The sequence below is a fragment of the Pelophylax lessonae genome (genome assembly GCF_965119305.1).
Source record: "Pelophylax lessonae genome assembly, chromosome: 10".
NCBI lineage: Eukaryota > Metazoa > Chordata > Amphibia > Anura > Ranidae > Pelophylax > Pelophylax lessonae.
The window spans coordinates 228,357,651-228,378,358 of record NC_138777.1 but is presented as its reverse complement, the minus strand read 5'-3'; the positions used below and the strand labels follow the sequence as shown (position 1 = coordinate 228,378,358).

General features: G+C 44.5%; 1 protein-coding gene across 1 annotated transcript in view; it reads left to right on the top strand.

Moving 5' to 3' along the window:
* The window catches only part of LRRC36 (leucine rich repeat containing 36), a 64,898-nt gene extending 44,469 nt beyond the window's left edge, over positions 1 to 20,429 (top strand). Inside the window, exons 6-14 of the mRNA XM_082270047.1 lie at positions 796 to 869; positions 2,310 to 2,364; positions 3,880 to 4,308; positions 7,846 to 8,135; positions 11,304 to 11,463; positions 13,744 to 13,868; positions 15,307 to 15,430; positions 17,495 to 17,609; positions 20,102 to 20,429. Coding sequence (XP_082126173.1) covers positions 796 to 869; positions 2,310 to 2,364; positions 3,880 to 4,308; positions 7,846 to 8,135; positions 11,304 to 11,463; positions 13,744 to 13,868; positions 15,307 to 15,430; positions 17,495 to 17,609; positions 20,102 to 20,312 — 1,583 coding nt within the window. The 3' untranslated portion in view covers positions 20,313 to 20,429. The remainder of the gene's footprint in view (positions 1 to 795; positions 870 to 2,309; positions 2,365 to 3,879; positions 4,309 to 7,845; positions 8,136 to 11,303; positions 11,464 to 13,743; positions 13,869 to 15,306; positions 15,431 to 17,494; positions 17,610 to 20,101) is intronic.
* The last annotated feature ends 279 nt before the right edge of the window (positions 20,430 to 20,708 follow it).

Genomic DNA, 20,708 nt, shown 5'->3' with positions numbered 1-20,708 from the left:
CACACAGAGAGTTGTTGCATCCAGGGGACATGTTTGGCCACCTCTGAAAGCAGCAAACTATGTGCTTATGACCATTCATGTGAATGTAGTCTAAATGTTGGCTTTAATGCAGTGTTCTATATTGAATGTCTTCAAGCACATTTAGAGTGGCGTTGTGTAAAGGATAGGCCGATTAATACTTAGTACGGACCGACTGATTATCAATAGGCAAGGCCGATATACTGAGGGCCGATATGCACTTTCCCCGATAAATCGGACTCGGCCCCAGAGGTTACCAATATTGTCGTGACGTCATTGCGCATGTTGCGCCACGCGCCTCCGCGCACTGGGACAGCTTCTGCCTTCTTAGGCCGCCTCCCTCAGCCTCGTCTGGAGTCAGGGAGTCTCGGGACAGTGAGTGTACAGTGCACACAGTGTGTTTAACACAGCCGCCACATACATACACCCACCCACAGCTGCCCGTGCCAGCCAGCCACCCACTGCAAAATTATTGCAGTGAGTAAATGTACTACTGCAGCAGTAGTCCACTGACTCCTCCAGTCCACTGTCTAGCTGTTTGTTGTTGTCTAGCTTTTTTTCTAGCAGTTTAATTTGCAAAACTTTAAATGTTCAAAATATCGTCCGATACCGATATGCAATGGCCAAAATATCGGTATCAGCAATGAAAAAGCGATATCGGTCGATGCCTAATACTTAGTATCTGCACTGTGATACTAGCATGTTCATGAAATGTTTAATTTTCTCTGCAGCAGTTTTATAATAGAAACCATTCTGACAATGATCATTTTTTTGCAGAAATGGGCAAGACAAATAGCCAGGAACAGCATTCCAGAGATTATACCAGAGGCTCTTCTCCCTCCAAGTATCAGGCAAGTTTACCTTCTGTATACAAGGGACAAATCCAAGAATGTTTTTGCATCACAGAATAAAGGCATTACTATAAAAGCAGGGGGTGTTCTGAGCTCTCATCCCATTCTTAGGACAGACGGGTTCCCTAATACTCACAAGTGATAGGTCCAACTTCATCATTGTTTGCTGCAGACAAGCAATGTAGGAGCTGGAAAAAAAAATCAGACAACTTCATGTTCAAAAAAAGGCAATAAATCTAGATAAAGGTGACTTGACAAAGTGCATGCGCGCGAAACGCGTAGTCACGGCAACAGAGGAAGATTGCGTTCCACCCTGGTTCCTGCTAGTCGAGTGACGTCTTTCTGGTTATCGTTATCGCATTGTAGCAGAGCGGAGACGGCTCATCCTCACGCCGGCTGGTTTCCGGCTAGAATCTCCATCACAGCACACAGCGGCATTTGGCGTTTGGCCATCCATTTATCCACGTTGACGGTGCCTGTGCCTGACTCTTGGCCCAGGGTGATGTATGCACATTGGTGATTCCCCTCTCCTGTTTTTATATCAATAAACTGAACCATTTTGTATTGGACATCTCTCTTGTCTTCCCTTGGATTCCATTGGGTTGTCCCAATGTCGCTTGATTTATTCTCCCTGGAGAAGAGACGCCTGAGAGGGGACATGATAGCAATTTATAAATACCTCATTGGTGATCTCAGCATAGAAAAAAAGCTATTCAGTCGAAAGGATGAGGACTCGAGGGCATACAATGCGATTAGAGGAGAAGCGTTTTAACCTCAGGCAATGCAGGGGGTTCTTTACTGTTAGGGCTACAGGATTGTGGAATTCTCTACCACAAGAGGTGGTTTCTGCGGGAAGTATGGTGGCTTTCAGAAGACTCTTGGACGTACATCTCAAGGATCAGAACATTCAGGGGTATGAGAGATGATTACGGCCACACACACCTACACAGGTTGAACTGGATGGACTATTGTCTTTATTCAACCTCAACTACTATGCAACTATGTCCCTATGCGCTGCCATTATATGTGAATAAATCTAGAGCAGCCCATACATGAGTGGTTTTCCTCAGAACAATAATGAAGGAGAAATGCTCCATTGGGTAACCTAGTTCTGGTGACAGCCAGAAACTCCCTTACATTGGAGAGATTGCCTCTCACTTTCTGTTGTGGCTATGGGACAGGAAGTGAAGCGAAATCTCCCACAATGAGACACAGATGGCAAAAAAAAAAAAAAAAAACGCTCCAAAATGGAAAAATGTTAACAGGTCATATTAGTCTTCCAAATAAATGAATGGCTTTGTTCCAGGCATATGAATTAGGCTATTAAAGAAGTAGGATCCATATAGAAAGGGCCTGTGTTCACAATTGATCAAATTGTAATTATGATAACATTCTATTTATTGGATCTCCATTTACATGAAATGTTGTTTCCATTTACAGTCTGAAGAGCAGCAGTCCTATCTACAGCAACAAACCGACTTTGAGGATGGTATTGGTATAATATTTTGAAATGATCTTATTCATACTAATTTATATTTCTATTTTTTGAAACAATTAAACTAAAGAAAACTGTGCTTAGTGCAACAATTATTCACAAGTGTTTTATATGTACAGCAGCACTCCTAACTGCCGGTTCACACTGTTCCGACTTGTCAGGCGACTTGGTCGCCTGACAAGTAGCGGACCGTGCTGTGCAATAGGAACTGACATAGAAAAAGGTTCCTGCACCTTTTTTTTGCAAAGTCAGAGCGACTTGCATTGACTTCCGTTATGTAAAGTCGTTGCAAGCCGCGCCGAAGTCCCGGTGCACGGGCGACGCCATTAGTCGCCCGAAGTAGTGTCGGATCAGTGTGAACCGACACTTAAATATCAAAATACAAGTGCAAAAAATGTAATATAAATAATATGTGAAACAAATTAATATATAATGTGTCAACACCTCCAGTGAGATATACTGTATACTCTGTGTTATATCATATAATCCAAAAGAAATGTCCATCCAAGTGACTTAACTACTCAAAAATCTCCCAGTGAGTTCCACCACTATTGCCACACACAGCCTCTTAACCAGTCAGAAAGACCCCAAATTATAGGCGGTCTCAATACACACACAAATACCTGGGATCTGCTGCAGCAAGATGTATCCTAGGACATCCACAGGGCACACCAACAGGGATTCTGCTAAATCACATCTCTCACTCCACATACGTCAGTCTGGCAAGAGAAACATATACCAACTTCCCACAGTGTGAAACCACTAGCTTTAGTGGTCAATAAACTGTAAATCTACTTACAATTTGATGTGTGTAAAGGGCATTGCAAAAAGCTAGCTCTGGCATGCATGATGACATCAACCAGGCCTCCCCCCAACGTGTTTTGTCCCATTAGACGTTCTTAAGGGGTCATCTGAAGATGACCTCCACATACGTCAGTCTGGCAAGAGAAACAAATACCAACCTCCCACAGTGTAAAACCACTAGCTTTAATGGTCTATAAACTGTAAATCTACTTACAATCTGATGTTTGTAAAGGGCATTGCAAAAAGCTAGCTCTGGCGTGCATGATGACGTCAGCACAGGCCTCCCCCCCAACGTGTTTTGTCCCATTAGACGTTCTCAAGGGGTCGTCTGAAAATGGGATGTTATTTGTTTCACTTGCTGGATTGATGTATGCAGAGTGAGAGAGGTGATTTAGCAGAATCTCTGTTGGTGGGCCCATGTTCCCATGTCCTAGGATACATCTTGCTGCAGTAGATCCAAGAGATTGTTTTATTTAAAGGTACAACGCAGCAATATTTCTATATTTACTATGCCATTTGTAAAGGGAAATAGCTTGTGATGACCGGAATGCATAAGGGCCAACTAAATAATAAGTGCTAATGAGGATTGAAATGCTGGTTATAGCGCTGCTGACAGTTGACCTCATTTAGCAGGACAGAATGGTCAGGGCTGTTTTGCGAACTGAGCTCAAACTTTTCATATTTCTCCTTTTGCTTTGTTTTCTTGTTTAGAGTACAGGCCATTGCCATCCCCAACACGCTCTTCTCTCCGTTCTCCAGGCCCCTCTTCTCGTGGTAAAGAAGGGCATCGCGTCACCTTCGCCGACTCCACAATTTCTGAGTTTTTTCCAAAGCAAGAGGATATTTCTACGCCTATGAAAAACGAAGATGACATCGGCTCCACAAAACATTTGGGTTTTAGCTACCCGGACAAACTGGGAACGGCATTTAGCTTTAAAAATACCTACCTCACATCTACACCAGTAAGGAAAGACGCTGCGGGCAGCGAGAGGATGAGGGCAAGCACCCTAGATGGGAATGACAGGATTAGGTCTGGTGACCTCAATGACATCGGGCAAAGCTCAGAGACAAGAGACCGTCTCAAGCCCTCACATAACGGCGAAGAGTCCAGCAGAGAGAGGCTACTGCGGCTAAGTTCTGGTATCAGACTATCATTTATATCTCGTCTTTTTCTCTCCCTACTCAAAAATGTATTTTTCTCTTTTGTTTATTGACGGACACAGCTCCTGATTCTTCCTGACCACTGGGTTATACTGCCCCTTACAGGAGTAGGACACTAGGCAGGAAAAAGCTTGACTACACCTATGGGCAGTCCCAGGGGGTATACACCCACTCTCAGCTATAGGCACTCAGCTTTTTTCTGCCTAGTCAGGAGTAAGGACCTTGTTCCTTTCTGGGATCTTCGGTGCTGGCAATTGTTTCCTCTTTAAATTTAAGTTTTTCCTATCGTTGTTTTTTTCTTCCTATGAGAATCTACAATAAACTGCCGGACTGGGCAACAGACTGGGTATTTATTTACAAAATCCAGAATGTCCCCCCAGTCTGGCCAGCAAGCGCATGCAGGCCTCAGCTCTGCGCTAGCTCGGCTATGACATAGCCCCACTGGACGGGGGCTGGCCTTCAAGTTAAACGTCTCGCGAGTTCGCATACAACCTGGCCTCGGCCTGAGTCATAGCGTTGCTCCTGGCTGACAACCCCCCCCCCCCCCCCATTCCAATGGAGCCGTGGTCTGTCAGTAGCAGTGCCCACCCTGTTCCTGGTATGGTATGTAGCTGTGTCCCCCCCCCTCTACCCCTGGAGGGTTTTGGAGTGGACATGGGCCCTTCCCTGGGATGGTGGAACCCCCGGGTTCCCCTCCTTCCCCCCCCCCCCAGCCCCTCTAAAATGTTGGTGGTCACTGTGGGTCTTCCGCCCCCCCTCCCTGGTGAGGTTATGAGCTGGCTTTTGCCACATGCTCTTAAGGCCCCTTTCACACAGGCGGACCATTCAGATACGTTTTTTTTGGCGGATCTTAACGGATGCCCCATGCATCTCTATGGGGCTTCGGGTGTCAGCGGAGACATGTCCACTGACATCCGATCCGATCCGTCAAATCTGGACGGATGGAAACCCTATTTTCCATCCGTCAAGCGGATCGGATCAGATGAGAATGGACAGACGGACAGGGGGACTTGTTGGAGTTGCTGCTGGCCGGGTTTTTCCTGATGCGCACGGGGGGGGTCTAGCAGGGTTCCTCGCCACCCTGGGGGTTGGTGACTAGGGCAGGGGATGTCCTCTGGGCTCCCTGCTGCAGTTTTTGGACTGGGGGAGCGTTGGTTTAGCATCCGCTCCCCCCAAAGTGAGGTGAGAGGTTCAATGCTCTCTTGTTTATGCAGTCTTAAAAGGATATAAATGGGGCTGTGATCAGCTTAAAGGATAACTGTACTTTTAAAAGACTAGTGTACTGTATCCAGGAATATCACAAAGGTTTACTAATCTAGACTATTACCTCTGTCTATGATTTTAGTGCAGCCAGGGTGGGAACACTGATTTTGTTTTCAGTCAGCCTGTCAGCAGTCTGCACTGTAGTGTAGACAGCAGTACACCCCTGACTATGACTAAATACAAGAAAGGAAACCCTATGGATGGCCATTCTTTCTTCCACAATGGACTGCCTGGAATCCCTTGGGATACGGGTGGGGGCAGGGCTTAGCTAAACTTATCAGACACCTGTACTGAGAGAAATATAGGATGTACAACTTCTTATACCCTTCTGAAAATGACTGTTGCTTGCAATTTTCAAAAATTGCAGCTGCAGGGAAACCATATACCGTATTTTCTGGCGTATAAGCGACTTTTGAACCTCAAAAAAATCCCCCAAAAATGGGGGGTCCTCTTATACGCCGAGTATAATATCTTCAAGGTACCTTCAAGAGAGATGACCAGGAGGTGGGAGCAATGCAGGGAGTTTTTCTTCTGTATCGGGCGCATATATATTATCAGTGCCGCATCGCATGTTCAAGAAGTTCTCTTTGCCTTTTATACTTGGAAAAAAAAGAATTGTAACTCTAGACAATGCTTTGATTAAGCACAATTCGTGTGCGAAACATGTAAGCCGGTGCTCCGTTGCTTGTACATGTAGTGCTCCCTTGCTTGTACATGTAGTGCTCCCTTGCTTGTACATGTAGTGCTCCGTTGCTTGTACATGTAGTGCTCCCTTGCTTGTACATGTAGTGCTCCCTTGCTTGTACATGTAGTGCTCCGTTGCTTGTACGTGTAGTGCTCCCTTGCTTTTACATGTAGTGCTCCCTTGTTTGTACATGTAGTGCTCCCTTGCTTGTACATGTAGTGCTCCCTTGCTTGTACATGTAGTGCTCCCTTGCTTGAACATGTAGTGCTCCCTTGCTTGTACATGTAGTGCTCCCTTGCTTGTACATGTAGTGCTCCCTTGCTTGTACATGTAGTGCCCCCTTGCTTGTACATGTAGTGCTCCCTTGCTTGTACATGTAGTGCTCCCTTGCTTGAACATGTAGTGCTCCCTTGCTTGTACATGTAGTGCTCCCTTGCTTGTACATGTAGTGCTCCCTTGCTTGAACATGTAGTGCTCCCTTGCTTGTACATGTAGTGCTCCCTTGCTTGTACATGTAGTGCCCCCTTGCTTGTACATGTAGTGCTCCCTTGCTTGTACATGTAGTGCTCCCTTGCTTGTACATGTAGTGCTCCCTTGCTTGAACATGTAGTGCTCCCTTGCTTGTACATGTAGTGCTCCCTTGTTTGTACATGTAGTGCTCCCTTGCTTGTACATGTAGTGCTCCCTTGCTTGTACATGTAGTGCTCCCTTGCTTGAACATGTAGTGCTCCCTTGCTTGTACATGTAGTGCTCCCTTGCTTGTACATGTAGTGCCCCCTTGCTTGTACATGTAGTGCTCCCTTGCTTGTACATGTAGTGCTCCCTTGCTTGTACATGTAGTGCCCCCTTGCTTGTACATGTAGTGCTCCCTTGCTTGTACATGTAGTGCTCCCTTGCTTGTACATGTAGTGCTCCCTTGCTTGTACGTGTAGTGCTCCCTTGCTTGTACGTGTAGTGCTCCCTTGCTTGTACATGTAGTGCCCCCTTGCTTGTACATGTAATGCTCCCTTGCTTGTACATGTAGTGCCCCCTTGCTTGTACATGTAGTGCTCCCTTGCTTGTACATGTAGTGCTCCCTTGCTTGTACATGTAGTGCTCCCTTGCTTGTACATGTAGTGCTCCCTTGCTTGTATGTGTAGTGCTCCCTTGCTTGTACATGTAGTGCTCCCTTGCTTGTACATGTAGTGCTCCCTTGCTTGTACATGTAGTGCTCCCTTGCTTGTACATGTAGTGCTCCCTTGCTTGTACGTGTAGTGCTCCCTTGCTTGTACATGTAGTGCCCCCTTGCTTGTACATGTAATGCTCCCTTGCTTGTACATGTAGTGCCCCCTTGCTTGTACATGTAGTGCTCCCTTGCTTGTACATGTAGTGCTCCCTTGCTTGTACATGTAGTGCCCCCTTGCTTGTACATGTAGTGCTTCCTTGCTTGTACATGTAGTGCTCCCTTGCTCCCTCGCGAATAAAGTTATTTGTATCTCAGTTTGGTGTGCAGCAATCCGGACTTTCCTTTCATTAGACAATGGTTCAGGTACGGTTGATAATTGTGTGTATGTTGTATTTTTTTTTAGATCTTTATATCACAACCCATCTGGCCGACCCTCCCACGTCTTCCAGTTCTCTCTCTGCTCTTAGAAAAGGCTTCAGCGACATCTCAAAGACCTACACGCTGCCTTCTAAACCCACGCTATCGAATGCTCACTTTACTGCAAAAACGGCTGAATTGTGTAAAGATTACAAGAGCGCCTGGAATCCAGAGAAATCATCCACTTCAAACTTCACTCAAATGGGATTGAAAAGATCCAGCAGCTTGAACTCTCTGTTATCGCCAAAACCCTCTGATCTCTATTCAGATCGGCATGTGAGTCCATAACCACACTGATTGATCTTCTTAATATGGGAGAATTCCTAAAGTGGTTCTAAAGGCAGAAGGGTTTTCTTTTTACCTTAAAGGGGAGTTCCGGCCTCAAATACCTTTTTTAACTAAAAATACCCCTATAATACTAATCCATCGCCCTTTACAGAACCGCTATTCTCATACTTACAAGGTGTACAGTATCGGATTTTAGTCGAAATCTTACTTTTAAAAACTCTCTCTGGGCACGGCCATCTTGGATGTGGGCATCTGAAGCCACAGTGTAATCTGCTGTGTCCTTCTTGATTCCAGGGAGTGTTCTGGGAGTTCTTCCTGATTCCAGCCTCCTGGGAGTGATGACAAACAGCTCCCAGGATGCAATGCAAAGGGGAAGTGATGTCGGTGGCCATGGCCACGGAGGGGGGAGAAGGAGGAAGTACAATCCAAAATGCCCTGAAAATAAGGGAAGGGACCCCCGAAAAAAATGTAAAATGCCCAATTATTGATCAGCATAACGAGCACTCCAGGAATCACTAAAGTTGCAAAATAGGCCGGAACTCCGCTTTAAAGCAGAGCTCCACCCAAAAGTGGAAGCTCCTCTTTTTTGCACCCTCCACTGCCACATTTGGCACTTTTTGGAGGGGAGCGGGTACTTGGTTTTGACAGGCGATCTGGCGACAGGCGACCTGGTTTTGATAAGTCGTGGCAATTTAAGCTGGAAGACCCCCCTTCCCCTGCAGTCTACTGGGGTCTAAAAAACAAGAGAAGGGCGCACCGATCTGGTGCAATACCATAAGATATTTATTAAAAAATAATTAAAACAGCATATATTCTAGTCAATAAATATCTTATGGTATTGCATTAGGTCGATGCGCCCTTCTCTTGTTTATTTGCTTTCATTTTATGTGGATACCCATCATCCCGAGAGGGCAGCAAGACCTTTGATGCTTATGATACAGCCAATGCCTCTCTGGCCTACATGCACCTTTTGAGCGCAGGGGATATTTACTTCTCTTTTCTGCTGTCTTCTGGGATCTATGGGACCATTTACAAGGTGCAGCGCGACTCGCGCATGCACAGTAGGAAACAGGTTGTGCATGCGCAAGTTCCTGTTTCCCTTACTAGAGATGCTAAATGCACATATTCGCCAGCACACGGCGGATCCTCAAATGTAGTGCAAAAAAGTTTTTATTGCAGAACGATCACATCACAAGAGAGAGTGCAACGTTTCGGAGCCTTGCTGGACCCCGTCGTCAGGCATGTGATTTTCCAGGAACCAGCTGGTAGTCGCTCCAGCATCTCTATTAATGTCTTGCCTCTATTCCCCTCTCACACGTTCCTGGGAACAAGAATCATCAGTAGTGGGTGCTGCAGCGACTACCAGCCTGTTCCTGGAAAATCACATGCCTGACGAACGGTCCTGCGAGGCCCTGAAACGTTGCACTTTCTCTGGATCCCTGGACAGGTAAGTGTTCTTATATTAAAAGTCAGCAGCTACAGTATTTGTAGCTGCTGACTTTTCATTGTTTGGGAAGAGCCTAAAGCTTCTCTTTAATGCGTTCTATGCATTAAGGTAAAAATTCTTCTGCATGCAGCTGCCCAGCCCTCCCTTATTATTACCTGCACATGATCTAAAACCAGCGATGTGCACGAGAGCAGCAGCTCTCTCCCTCCTCATTGGCTGAGAGACAGCAGCGGGAGCTATTGGCTCCTGATGCTGTCAATTACACCCAGTGACAAGAAAACAGGGGCGGGCCGAGCCACGCTCTGTGTCAATGGACACACAGAGCCAGCTCACGTAAGCGAGCATGCACGAGTACCCCCATAGCTATAGGTTTGCTATGGGAGCAGGAGGAAGGAGCCAGGAGCTCCGGCAGGGGACCTCCGAAGAGGAGGATTAGAGATGCTCTGTGCAAAACCATTGCACAGGGCAGGTAAGTATAACATGTTTTTTATTTTAATAAACTCAAATTTTAGCTTTTAGAATAACTTTAACCACTTCCGGACCGCCTGTCGCAGTCTTACGTCGGTACTTATGATGTTAAATACCAAGGTTATGGCAGCAGATAGCTGCCATAACCCCGGTATTTTTTTAAAACTGCGGGCTGTCCGCTTTAACATAAGGGAGATCCCAGCGTGCGGGATCACCCTTATGGGCGGCGAGAGAGGTGCCCCTCCCTTCCCGGTCGTTTTCCCCGCTTACCGGACCCACTGGTAGCGGTGAAAACGATCCGGTCCGCTGTCCCCTCAGACAGGAAGTCGAGTGAGGGCAAGATGGCCCCCACTTGACTCTATGGCCTTGGAGGACCGGAGAAACGTCATACGTCGCTTCCTAGCAACGGATTTAATGAGCCCATTTTTTTTTTCATCAAATTTTTTTTTTTTCTTCTTTTTTAGTGTAGATGTGAGGTGTGAGGTCTTTTTGACCCCAGATCTCACATTAAAGAGGTCCTGTCATGCTTATTTCTATTACAGGGGATGTTTACTTTCCTTGTAATAGAAATAAAAGTTTTAAAAAAATTTTTTTCAAAAAAACTGTAAAAATAAAAAAATCCAAGATAAAATAAATAGAAAAAAAAACGAAAGCGCTTGCGCACAGAAGTGGACGCACATGCAAGTCCCGCCTACATATGTAAATGGTGTTCAAACCACACATGTGCGGTACCGTCACGATCGTTAGAGTGAGAGCAATAATTTGAGCCCTAGACCTCCTCTGTAACTCTAAACTGGTAACCTGTAGAATCTTTTAAATTGTTGCCTTTTAAGTACCAATGTTTGTCGCCATTCCAAGAAGGAAGCATGACATGTTGGGTATCTATTTACTCGGCGTAACATTCTCTTTCACATTCTAGTAAAAAATTGGGCTAACTTTACTGTTTTCCTCTTTTTTAATTTAAAAAAGTGAATTTATTTCAAAAATATTGCGCTTGTAAGACCGCTGCGCTAATACAGTGTAATAAAACATATTGCAACGATCTCCGATTTTTTTCTCTAGGGTCTCTGCTAAAAAAAATATATAATGTTTGGGGGTTTCTAGCAAAAAAAATATTTTAACTTGTAAATAAATGTCAGAAAAAGGCCCGTTCCTAAAGTGGTTAAAGCATAATATCGGTTGGTAGCAATATGCAACACAATGCTATTGTCATAGAGCATTACTATGTTTGTTGTTTTCAGAGAGAAGATTTGCTGAGTGAAAATGAGCTGAAGAAAAGGGAGAGCTTGCCCAGTAGAAGTGAAACTTCTTCCATCTCAGATGTTCTCCAGCAGCTCATGGACTTAGTGGACCGGTACTGGAATGGATCGGGGTCTCTCCTTCACAATCAGAGATTTCTGGGTGAGCATCTATAATTCTTAAAGCGGAGTTCCACCCTCAAAATGAACTTTTCCCTTCCGCTTGCTCTAAATTACCTGAAAAACAATTGGATAATTAAAATTTTTTTTTGGTTCACTTACCTTGCTTTTAAAGAAAATATACTTACCTTCCTTCCTCTTCCTCCCTCTGTGGACACGGCCGCCGACGTCACTTCCTCCTTGCATTGACTCCTGGGAGATGAGCATCATCGATCCCAGGAGTCAATGCGCCTGCACCGCCCTGCTCGTCACTTCCGGTGCAGGCGCATCATTCCCTGCTGAACAGCTTCTGGGCATGCCGGGATGCAGGGATGATGCGCCTGCACCGGAAGTGACGAGCAGGGCCGGTGCAGGGCATTCTGGGACTCCGACGTCACCGAAGAGGACACCGAAGAGGACGCTCCGGCTTCAGCTGCCCACACCTGAGATGGCAGCGCTGGACAAGACATTTTCAAGGTAAATATTTCTTCTTACAGGTAAGTGAAACAGGAGACAGTTTAGAGGCTATCGTTGCTTAAATGCACTAGCCCTGACTGTCCTGGGGGTATTTTTATCTAAAAACTCCACTTTAACAAGCATTTATAGGAGGGACAGGGAGGGTTCCAGAACAAGCAAGAAAACTCTGTTCTGGTCATTTTCCTAGAAAATTACTAAAAGGCACATTGGAGTGTCCATATGTACCAAAATATATATCAAACAGAAAATAGCGATGCTGAGCACCCTGCTTTAGCGCTCAGAACCAGGTTCCCAGGCTGCCTCAATTTCGGAACTCACACTTGGCATCCACTATTGTCTAAGCTTTGCTGCCCTCTATGACCGGGGTGGTCAACAAAACACTGCAAAATGAAAACAAAAAAAAGGGCGCCCCAGCCTAGCGCATTATCCTCAGTGGGTTTTTATTGAAAAATAATAATAATGAACTACTCACAAACATGCAATAAATTCCAGCAACTCAATTCCATAGAACAACGTCCTTATTCTAAGTCCACGTCTCGTGTAGACAAAGGGCTAACGCGTTTCGAGGCTGTGCCTCTTCCTCAGAGGCTCTGAGGAAGAGGCACGGCCTCAAAACGCATTAGCCCTTCGTCTACACGAGACGTGGACTTAGAATAAGGACGTTGTTCTATGGAATTGAGTTGCTGGAATTTATCGCATGTTTGTGAGTAGTTCATTATTATTATTTTTCAATAAAAACCCACTGAGGATAATGCGCTAGGCTGGGGCGCCCTTCTTTTTGTTTTCATTTTGCACCAAAATATATATGACTGCTCACTCCCCAAGGACAAATACAAGCAATAGTCACAAACATGCAATGATGATTCTCATATTTAAAGTGGAACTTTATTCAGAAAATTAAGTCCTGCTGGATCCTTTTAGGCTGGCCCCTTTTGCAGGTACAGCTATGTAAAACACTAAAAATAAGTGCCTATACTGTTTAACATCCAGTAATACACTGTCTCACCCTGCTCTGCACATGCTCAGTTGCTCTCTATTTTTATACAATGTGACAAATTTGTAGAGGCCGATCTGCTGACAGCCTAAATATTTACTGCTGCTCAGGGGCTCTGGGCTTCGGCAAAATGGTAGCCTCCAGCAAGAAGTAACAGGAACAATGCTGGGGCAATTTACAGCACACACTAATTTTAGTAGCATAATTATTAAAGGATAAGTTCACCTTTTTGACGAAAAATAATCAATGCACATATTTTTGCAGGTGAAAAAAATGTGCATTTATTATTTTTTGTTTCTGGAGACTGTAATGCGTTGCACTAGCTATCGGCAGATCCCTGATGCCATGGAGGTCCCCTGCAAATCTGTCAGTGTATTGGCTATGAGCAAGCCGATACATTCTGACAGGAAGAATGAATGAATTACCACAATGATCACAGCGCCATGGTAGTTTCTCTAAAACTACAAGCCGACAGCCGCAAAGGCTGCTGGACCTTGTAGTTTTCCATTCACAGAGTGCCCTGAATGAGTGACAGCTTGCGGAGCGGGGGAGAAGATCCCCCCTCTAGTTGTCACAGCAGGGGGTGCAGGGGACGGTGAATTCATAACATGTTACACCCCGAATATGGGTGTAACGTGTTATGAAAGGTGAATTTATCCTTTAATGCGGAATGTATGTTCCTTGCTAAAGAACATTATTTTTTATCAAGTTATTATGGATAAAGTTCCACTATAAGGCATTTGAACACGAGAAGTGCTTTAAAAACAATAATTTCCTTTGCTGTAGGCTAACGTGGTGTTTTTTTTATGCAAGTTCCTGCTCGAGAGCTGCTTACCAAGCTGATGACCTCCGACTCAGCCAAACAGATGTCCCCTCTGGGCGATCAGCTGCATGGTTCCAGGAACAGCCATGGAGTGCTGGAGGATGGTGACAGTATGGTATGCCATCTGTAATGCTCACAGTGTTTGCAAAGCCCCAATGTTCATGGAAAAAGTCAGCTCCAGGGAAGACAAAACACTTTACCTTTGTAACTAGAGGCCTTACTTCAGGACGCAAGTCCTGTTCCATCCAATTTCCCTGTCCAACAGCAGTACTTAAAGTGGAGTTCCACTCAAAAGTGGAACTTCCGCTTTAAGTGGTCCCGACCCCCTGACATGCCACCTTTGGCATGTCATTTTTTATGGGGGGGAGCGGGTACCTAGTCTTGACAGGTACCCACTCCCACTTCCACTCGGGCCACCTAGGTGGCTCAGGTGGAAGTTCTCCTCTTCCCCTCCCTCCCTGCAATTTTCTGGGACATGTCACAGTTCATAGAAGATTGCCTGGCCAGTCACGACGTGCAGCGCAACAAAAATGGGGGGGGTCGTCTTATACGCCAAGTATAAAAATCTCCAAGGTAAGAAGTAAGTGTAATCTCTCAAAGCGCTTGCTGTCTGTGCCCTATTAATCTCCAAGGTACCGTAAGTACCGAAAATGTAATCTCTCAGATATATCTAAAGGGAACGTAAGTAAGTAAGTATTACCGGTAGATGCGCTGGCTGTGCAGGAATCCTGTACTGGAATACCGTATGCACTGTAGCTTCGGCTACATACAGTGTACCGCGCTGAGCGATGTATTCTATTATTGAATGCAAAGCTTGCTCAGATTGGCGGACTCAGAGAGAGTAACATCAGCCCGCCTCTCTGACTCCGCCAATCCGAGCAGGCTTTGCATTCAATAATAGAATACATTGTTCACCGTGATTGGCTCAGCGCAGTACACTATATGTAGCCGAAGCTACGGTACAACTACATACGGTATACCCGTACAGAATTCCCGCACAGCCAGCGCCTTGAGAGATTACATCTACCGGTTATACTTACGGTACCTTGGAGATATATTAGAGATTACATCTGCCGGTTATACTTACGGTACCTTGGAGATATATGAGAGATTACATTTACAGTACTTCGGAAGGGGGGTAGTCTTATACGGCGAGTATAGCCCAAAACCTATGTTTTAACTTTAAAATTAGGGGGTCGTCTTATACGCCCAGTCGTCTTATACGCCCAGTCGTCTTATACGCCGGAAAGTACGATAACTCAACTAATACCTAGTTAAAGCAACAAAAACATTAGAAAGTGTACAATGCCTAATTGGGTTTGACAGATTTAGGCGAGTATAGCCCAAAACCTATGTTTTAACTTGAAAATTAGGGGGTCGTCTTATACGCCCAGTCGTCTTATACACCCAGTCGTCTTATACGCCGGAAAGTACGATAGCTCAACTAATACCTAGTTAAAGCAACAAAAACATTAGAAAGTGTACAATGCCTAATTGGGTTTGACAGATTTAGGTTTTGAACAGCGAGTATACTGTGCTTTCTATTTTTTCAGGAATCCATAAAACTGAGGCTGGTAAAAGTTATGGAGGAAAATCATTTTCTACGAAGCAAAGTCCATAAACTAGAGAACCAAGTGGCCCGCAGGGAAACAGGAGGGAATTTGCCACTAAGACAAGGTAGTCCAAATCGCTGAATGGTCCTGTGCTTCAATAAGCTTTCAATTTAACTGACCACATTAAAGTGGCCCAAGCATTACAATTTATGATAAAATAAACTGCTCTTAGTGATAATATGAATAAATCCAATGATTAGTGACAAAATGAAAAATCAATAAAAAACCGCAGCACTCACAGATATCCAAATACTGCAATAACTATAAATAATGTAAACATCAATCATCTTTGACAGGTGAAAAAATAGGTCTCAAATAAAGTTCAAATTAGAAAGTCCTCTGTGCAAAATTATCCTTTAAAACACCATCACCAATTATAGTGCTCTTCCCACCACCAATGAAATTGGCTTACTAAAGGATCAGACAAGTCAAGTCAAGGTAGGACAACCAACATTAGAGGGGATTTTGTCTTCCAGAGCAAATACACTTTTACAAAATGGTACTGACGAATATTCCGATGTTTCTCTTCTCCCTCCGTTTTTCTCCATCACTTTCCCACGCTGATGGAGAGGGGCACAGGAGGGTCAAACAAGGATGCTGTGCAGGCGAATGACATCCTCCATATGAACTGGTGATGCCATTGGTCATTAGAACGCCGGCAGCTAGAAGGTTTTTTTTAATGGTGCAGAATGAAAACCTGTGATTAGTGTAACTAAAAAGGCAGCCTTCATCCATACGCCGGCTTGTATACAATTTTTGGGCAAATTTTAGGCATTTTGCCAAGGCACCCCTGAAGAAACCTCAAGGAACCCCAGTGTGCCTGGGCACCCTGGTTGAAAAAGGCTGATTTAAACCATAGTAAAATACTTACAAGCAAGGACGTATAAACCAAGCACAAAGAAAATTGCCGCCAGTCCGAGCCGGCATGATGAGGTCACAGTGTAGCTCCACCCTAATGTGTTTCGTCCTTCAGAACATCTTCTGACTGGGATGTCAGACCAAATTACAATTTATACTCCATGTGAATCAGTAGGACATCATATCACATTATTATAGAGAAAACAAGAGTCTTTTTCCTGCCATAAATAAGAAAATGCGCTGACCTTAGGCAGCCTAGGTCAGACGGCTTCTGGTTACTAATCACGACTACAGCGACTATATACCTTTTATAATTAGCACTGAGTCAGAGAATAAGGCTGCATTCACACGTCAGCTTATAATCGCGGGCAGAACCGCCGCGGTTCCGCCCGCGATTCGGAGATTTATTGCAAATCGCGGGACGCCTAGCGTTGCCCGTTGATTTGCAATAGCCCCCCAAACGCCGAGCGATGTTGCCGCGATTTACACCCGCCGAATCGCGGCAACATCGCGCAAACAAAATCGCGGGACGCAATACGCTCCAAAGAAGCTCTTGTACTTTTTTGGAGCGTATTGCGTCCCGCGATTTTGTTTGCGCGATGTTGCCGCGATTCGGCGGGCGTAAATCGCGGCAACATCGCTCGGCGTTTGGGGGGCTATTGCAAATCAACGGGCAACGCTAGGCGTCCCGCGATTTGCAATAAATCTCCGAATCGTGGGCGGAACCGCGGCGGTTCTGCCCGCGATTATAAGCTGACGTGTGAATGCAGCCTTAAAAGGCTGCTGTCATGTACATGTATAATTACAAGCAACAGACAAACAGGCTTTTAAAACATTCATCAGAAATAATTAGATTAATTTGCTTTCTCGTGAATATAGCTAAGAAACATTAACCTCTTGCCCTCCGGAAGATTTACCCCCCTTCATAAGGCCATTTTTTGCAATACGGCACTGCGCTACTTTAACTCACAATTGCGCGGTACCCAAATAATATTTGTCATCTTTCTCCATCTCCACCATCAGGAGCTCTGATGAACACCGGTTAGTACTTTGATTCTGCACCTCAGGTGAGCCTGCGTCATCTGCCTGGGTGACCTGCCTTGGTTCCTATCCTGCGGGTTCCTGTGTGAGCTTCCACTGCTATAGCTACTGGTCTTTGAGCCTGACCCCTGATAGTGACACATGCATTCATCTGAAGGGGATATGCCACTTGCGCTATCTAGGGTCAATGGTGTTTGTAGTAAGTGATCACCGATTTCCTGTGTTTCAGATGACCTGCGGGAGAAGTACGAGCAGTTAAGCCTCCAGGTGGAGTCATTACAGCAGCAACAGAGCAAGACCAATAAACTGCAGGAGAGTGTGAATCTGCTACACAACAGTCAAAGGTAATTGCCATTTCCATGTAAAGCAGTATTAGATAACCCTCTAAAGAAAGAAAGGAACAGGGGGCGCCAACATCCAAGTGTAGACTTTTATAACCACAAGCAAATAAAAAGGTAATATGCATTCACATGCTGTAAATGATAAAAGGCGCATCAAACAGTCCTGCTGGCATCTGCAGCATTTACCAGGAAAAAGGCGAGGTGTTGCAGATTAATGCCTGGAAGCTGCTGTGTAACTTGTGCAGAGTTGGTAATGGAAGTCTTGCCAGGTGAGGTGTTGCAGGAAGCTGCTGAGTGTGTAGACGTAAATCAAGCCAGCGTGAAAGGCACCACAACGCCGGAACTGGAAGCATGATGATGTCAGTGCGTGACATCGTGATGACGTCAATAACAGTGGCGTGGCTACACGTTTCAGGGCTTTTGGAACGCCCCTTTTTTTTTTTTATGCTTCTTTAAGCCTAATTTCTGTCATTAGATTATCCTGTGCCTACATTTGAGGGATAGTAGCTTTACGCCTACTACTCAGGGCAGAGTCAATCTTTATTCCAACAGTTTACTAATGCAATGCCTCCTGAAGAGAGATCTGTGCTCAGATGTTTTTTTAGAGGGCATTTGACAAGCAGTGACGAGGTGTTATATCGCCTCCTCACCACCTGATCTAACCCTGTAATACCACCCTACTGCACCGCCATGGTGTGCGTTGCACACAGTTGTGGAGCATCCCCTTTGAACTAAGTGAGCGAGTTTGAGAGACATTGCCGCTTGTCAAACTCACTCCCAAGGTAAGATTGATGCTAAGTAAAGCATTGTGGCTGCGGCATGTGTACAGCCCTGTTTGGCTGTATTGTTAGCATTCCGGGATGCGGTAAATCTCAGGCTCAACTGCCTGTTTTTCCACACCCCATCTGAAAGAGCCCTTATAGTTCAGTAGCTTTTGACCCACACAGGATAGCTATATAGACGACTATCGGGTTGCAGCCATAAATGTTTAGATGCCTGGTTGGCTTATAAAATATCAGAGCTGAAATGAAGGACATTTTGCTGCTCTTCAAATTATTACCTGTGGGTACAATTGACGGGGCTAATTATGGTATGGAGTGAGGGCCTCCTAAGTCCAAAGGACCCAAACCATAGGAAGCACCACCCTGATAAGTAAAAAAAAAAACAGAAGAAATTTATAAAAGATGGGCATTTTAGACGGTGACAGTATGTCACACCGATACATATGTTTTTTTATAAGGTATAAAAAGTTTTTTATTTAATACATACAATTAATCGTATCAAAAAGACAGGGGCAACTAAAAGCCCACATGTATAAAGGAACACATATACGTGTCAAAAGATCATCAGCCATAAAATAACGTGTCACATGGAATCTGCCAACATGTTTCGCAGTACAGGCCGCTTCTTCAGGGCTTCATTGTGTGTGTGTGTGTGTCTTCTGTTCCCCTTCCCTTTTTTTTTTTTCTCCCTTTGCTCCCCCCTTTTTTCTTTTCCTTTTCCTTTCCCTCACCCTCCTTCCCCCCCTTCCTGCCAAGGGATAGGGTATTGAATATTGAATTCTAATGTGTAAAAATGTTATAGTTACTAATTTTGTTTTGTATTATTTTTATATATATATATATATATTAGATGCTTATGATTCAGACATGGATAATGCAGCCTGTACTGCCAAACATGTTAGCAAATTCCGTGTGACACACGTTATTTTATAGCTGATGTTTTTTTTGACACGTATATGTGTTTCTTTATACACGTAGGCTTTTAGTTGCCCCTATCTTTTTATTACGATATATTGTATGTTTTGAATAAAAAACTTTTTATACCTTAAAAAAACATAGGTATATCACAGTATGTCACACAAATACATATGTGAACCACTGTCTAAAATGCCCATCTTTTATACATTTCTTCTGTGAAGATGATAGTCCCACAACCGTTGTGATAGGTAGGAGATCCTGATGTAAACCCAGTGACCCCTCTCACACTCAAATCCTGCTTACCAGATCTTGTGTGACCAACTGTTAGAGTGGTCAACAAACGCCTGGGGGAATACCGGCTCACCAGCCACAGTGGTAATAGAAGGTCAACGTCAGGAAGTACTTTTCAGTATAAATACAGGCATAGATTGGCATATCAAATGCTAAAATCCTCGATATCCAGAAAGTAAAATGGCATACTCACGACCGGTCGTGGTGGGCGGGACGTATGCACACCACTACGCATGCGCGGTCGTGAGTCTACCTTTTTAACTGCTGGATATCGAGGATTTGAGCGTTTGATACGCCAATTTATGCCTCTATAAAGGAATATGCTTTGTTCATATTTCATGTCTGAGGTTTACAACCACTTTCATTTTTTAGGGACTCTTTAAAGTCCAACTACTGGCTCTTTATCAGACAACACACTACACATATCTCATGTATCTGTAGTTTTGGAATACAGTTATTTGTGATATAATTACAGCTGTTCTCAGGCTTTGCTCTTCTTTGCAGGTCATTGGTTAGTACAAATGAATATCTACTACAGCAACTTAACAAAATCTCTCCAAGCATGATTTCCAAGCTACCAAGATCACCTTCCCCACAAAGGATCAGCACTGATAAGTACCAGGTGCCCGAATCCTCCAATGTACCCGGTCTGACTCCAGCATACAGTACCAGCCAGTACAGGAATCCAGAGAGGCTCAGTGCCTGTCCATTGTAGCCAACATCATGACATGTAGGACAAACCAGATCCTCAGGTATATGGATACAGGCAGCTACATCTGCAGGAAGATAGTATTAGTCCACCATTGCAGACTTGTTTAATTGCTTCAATACCGGGCACTTTAACCTGCTTCCTGCCCAGGCCAATTTTCAGCTTTCAGAGCTGTCATACTTTGAATGACAATTGTGCAGTCATGCTACACTGTACACATATGAAATTTTTATAATTTTTTTTAACACAAATGGAGCTTTCTTTTGGTGGTATTTATTCACCACTGGTTTTTTTTTTATTGTATTTTCTGCTAAACAGAATATAAAATTTGCAATAGGTAATTTTTCTCCTTCACTGATGTGCGCTGAGGAGCTGCACTGATTGGCACTAATATGCAAGCAC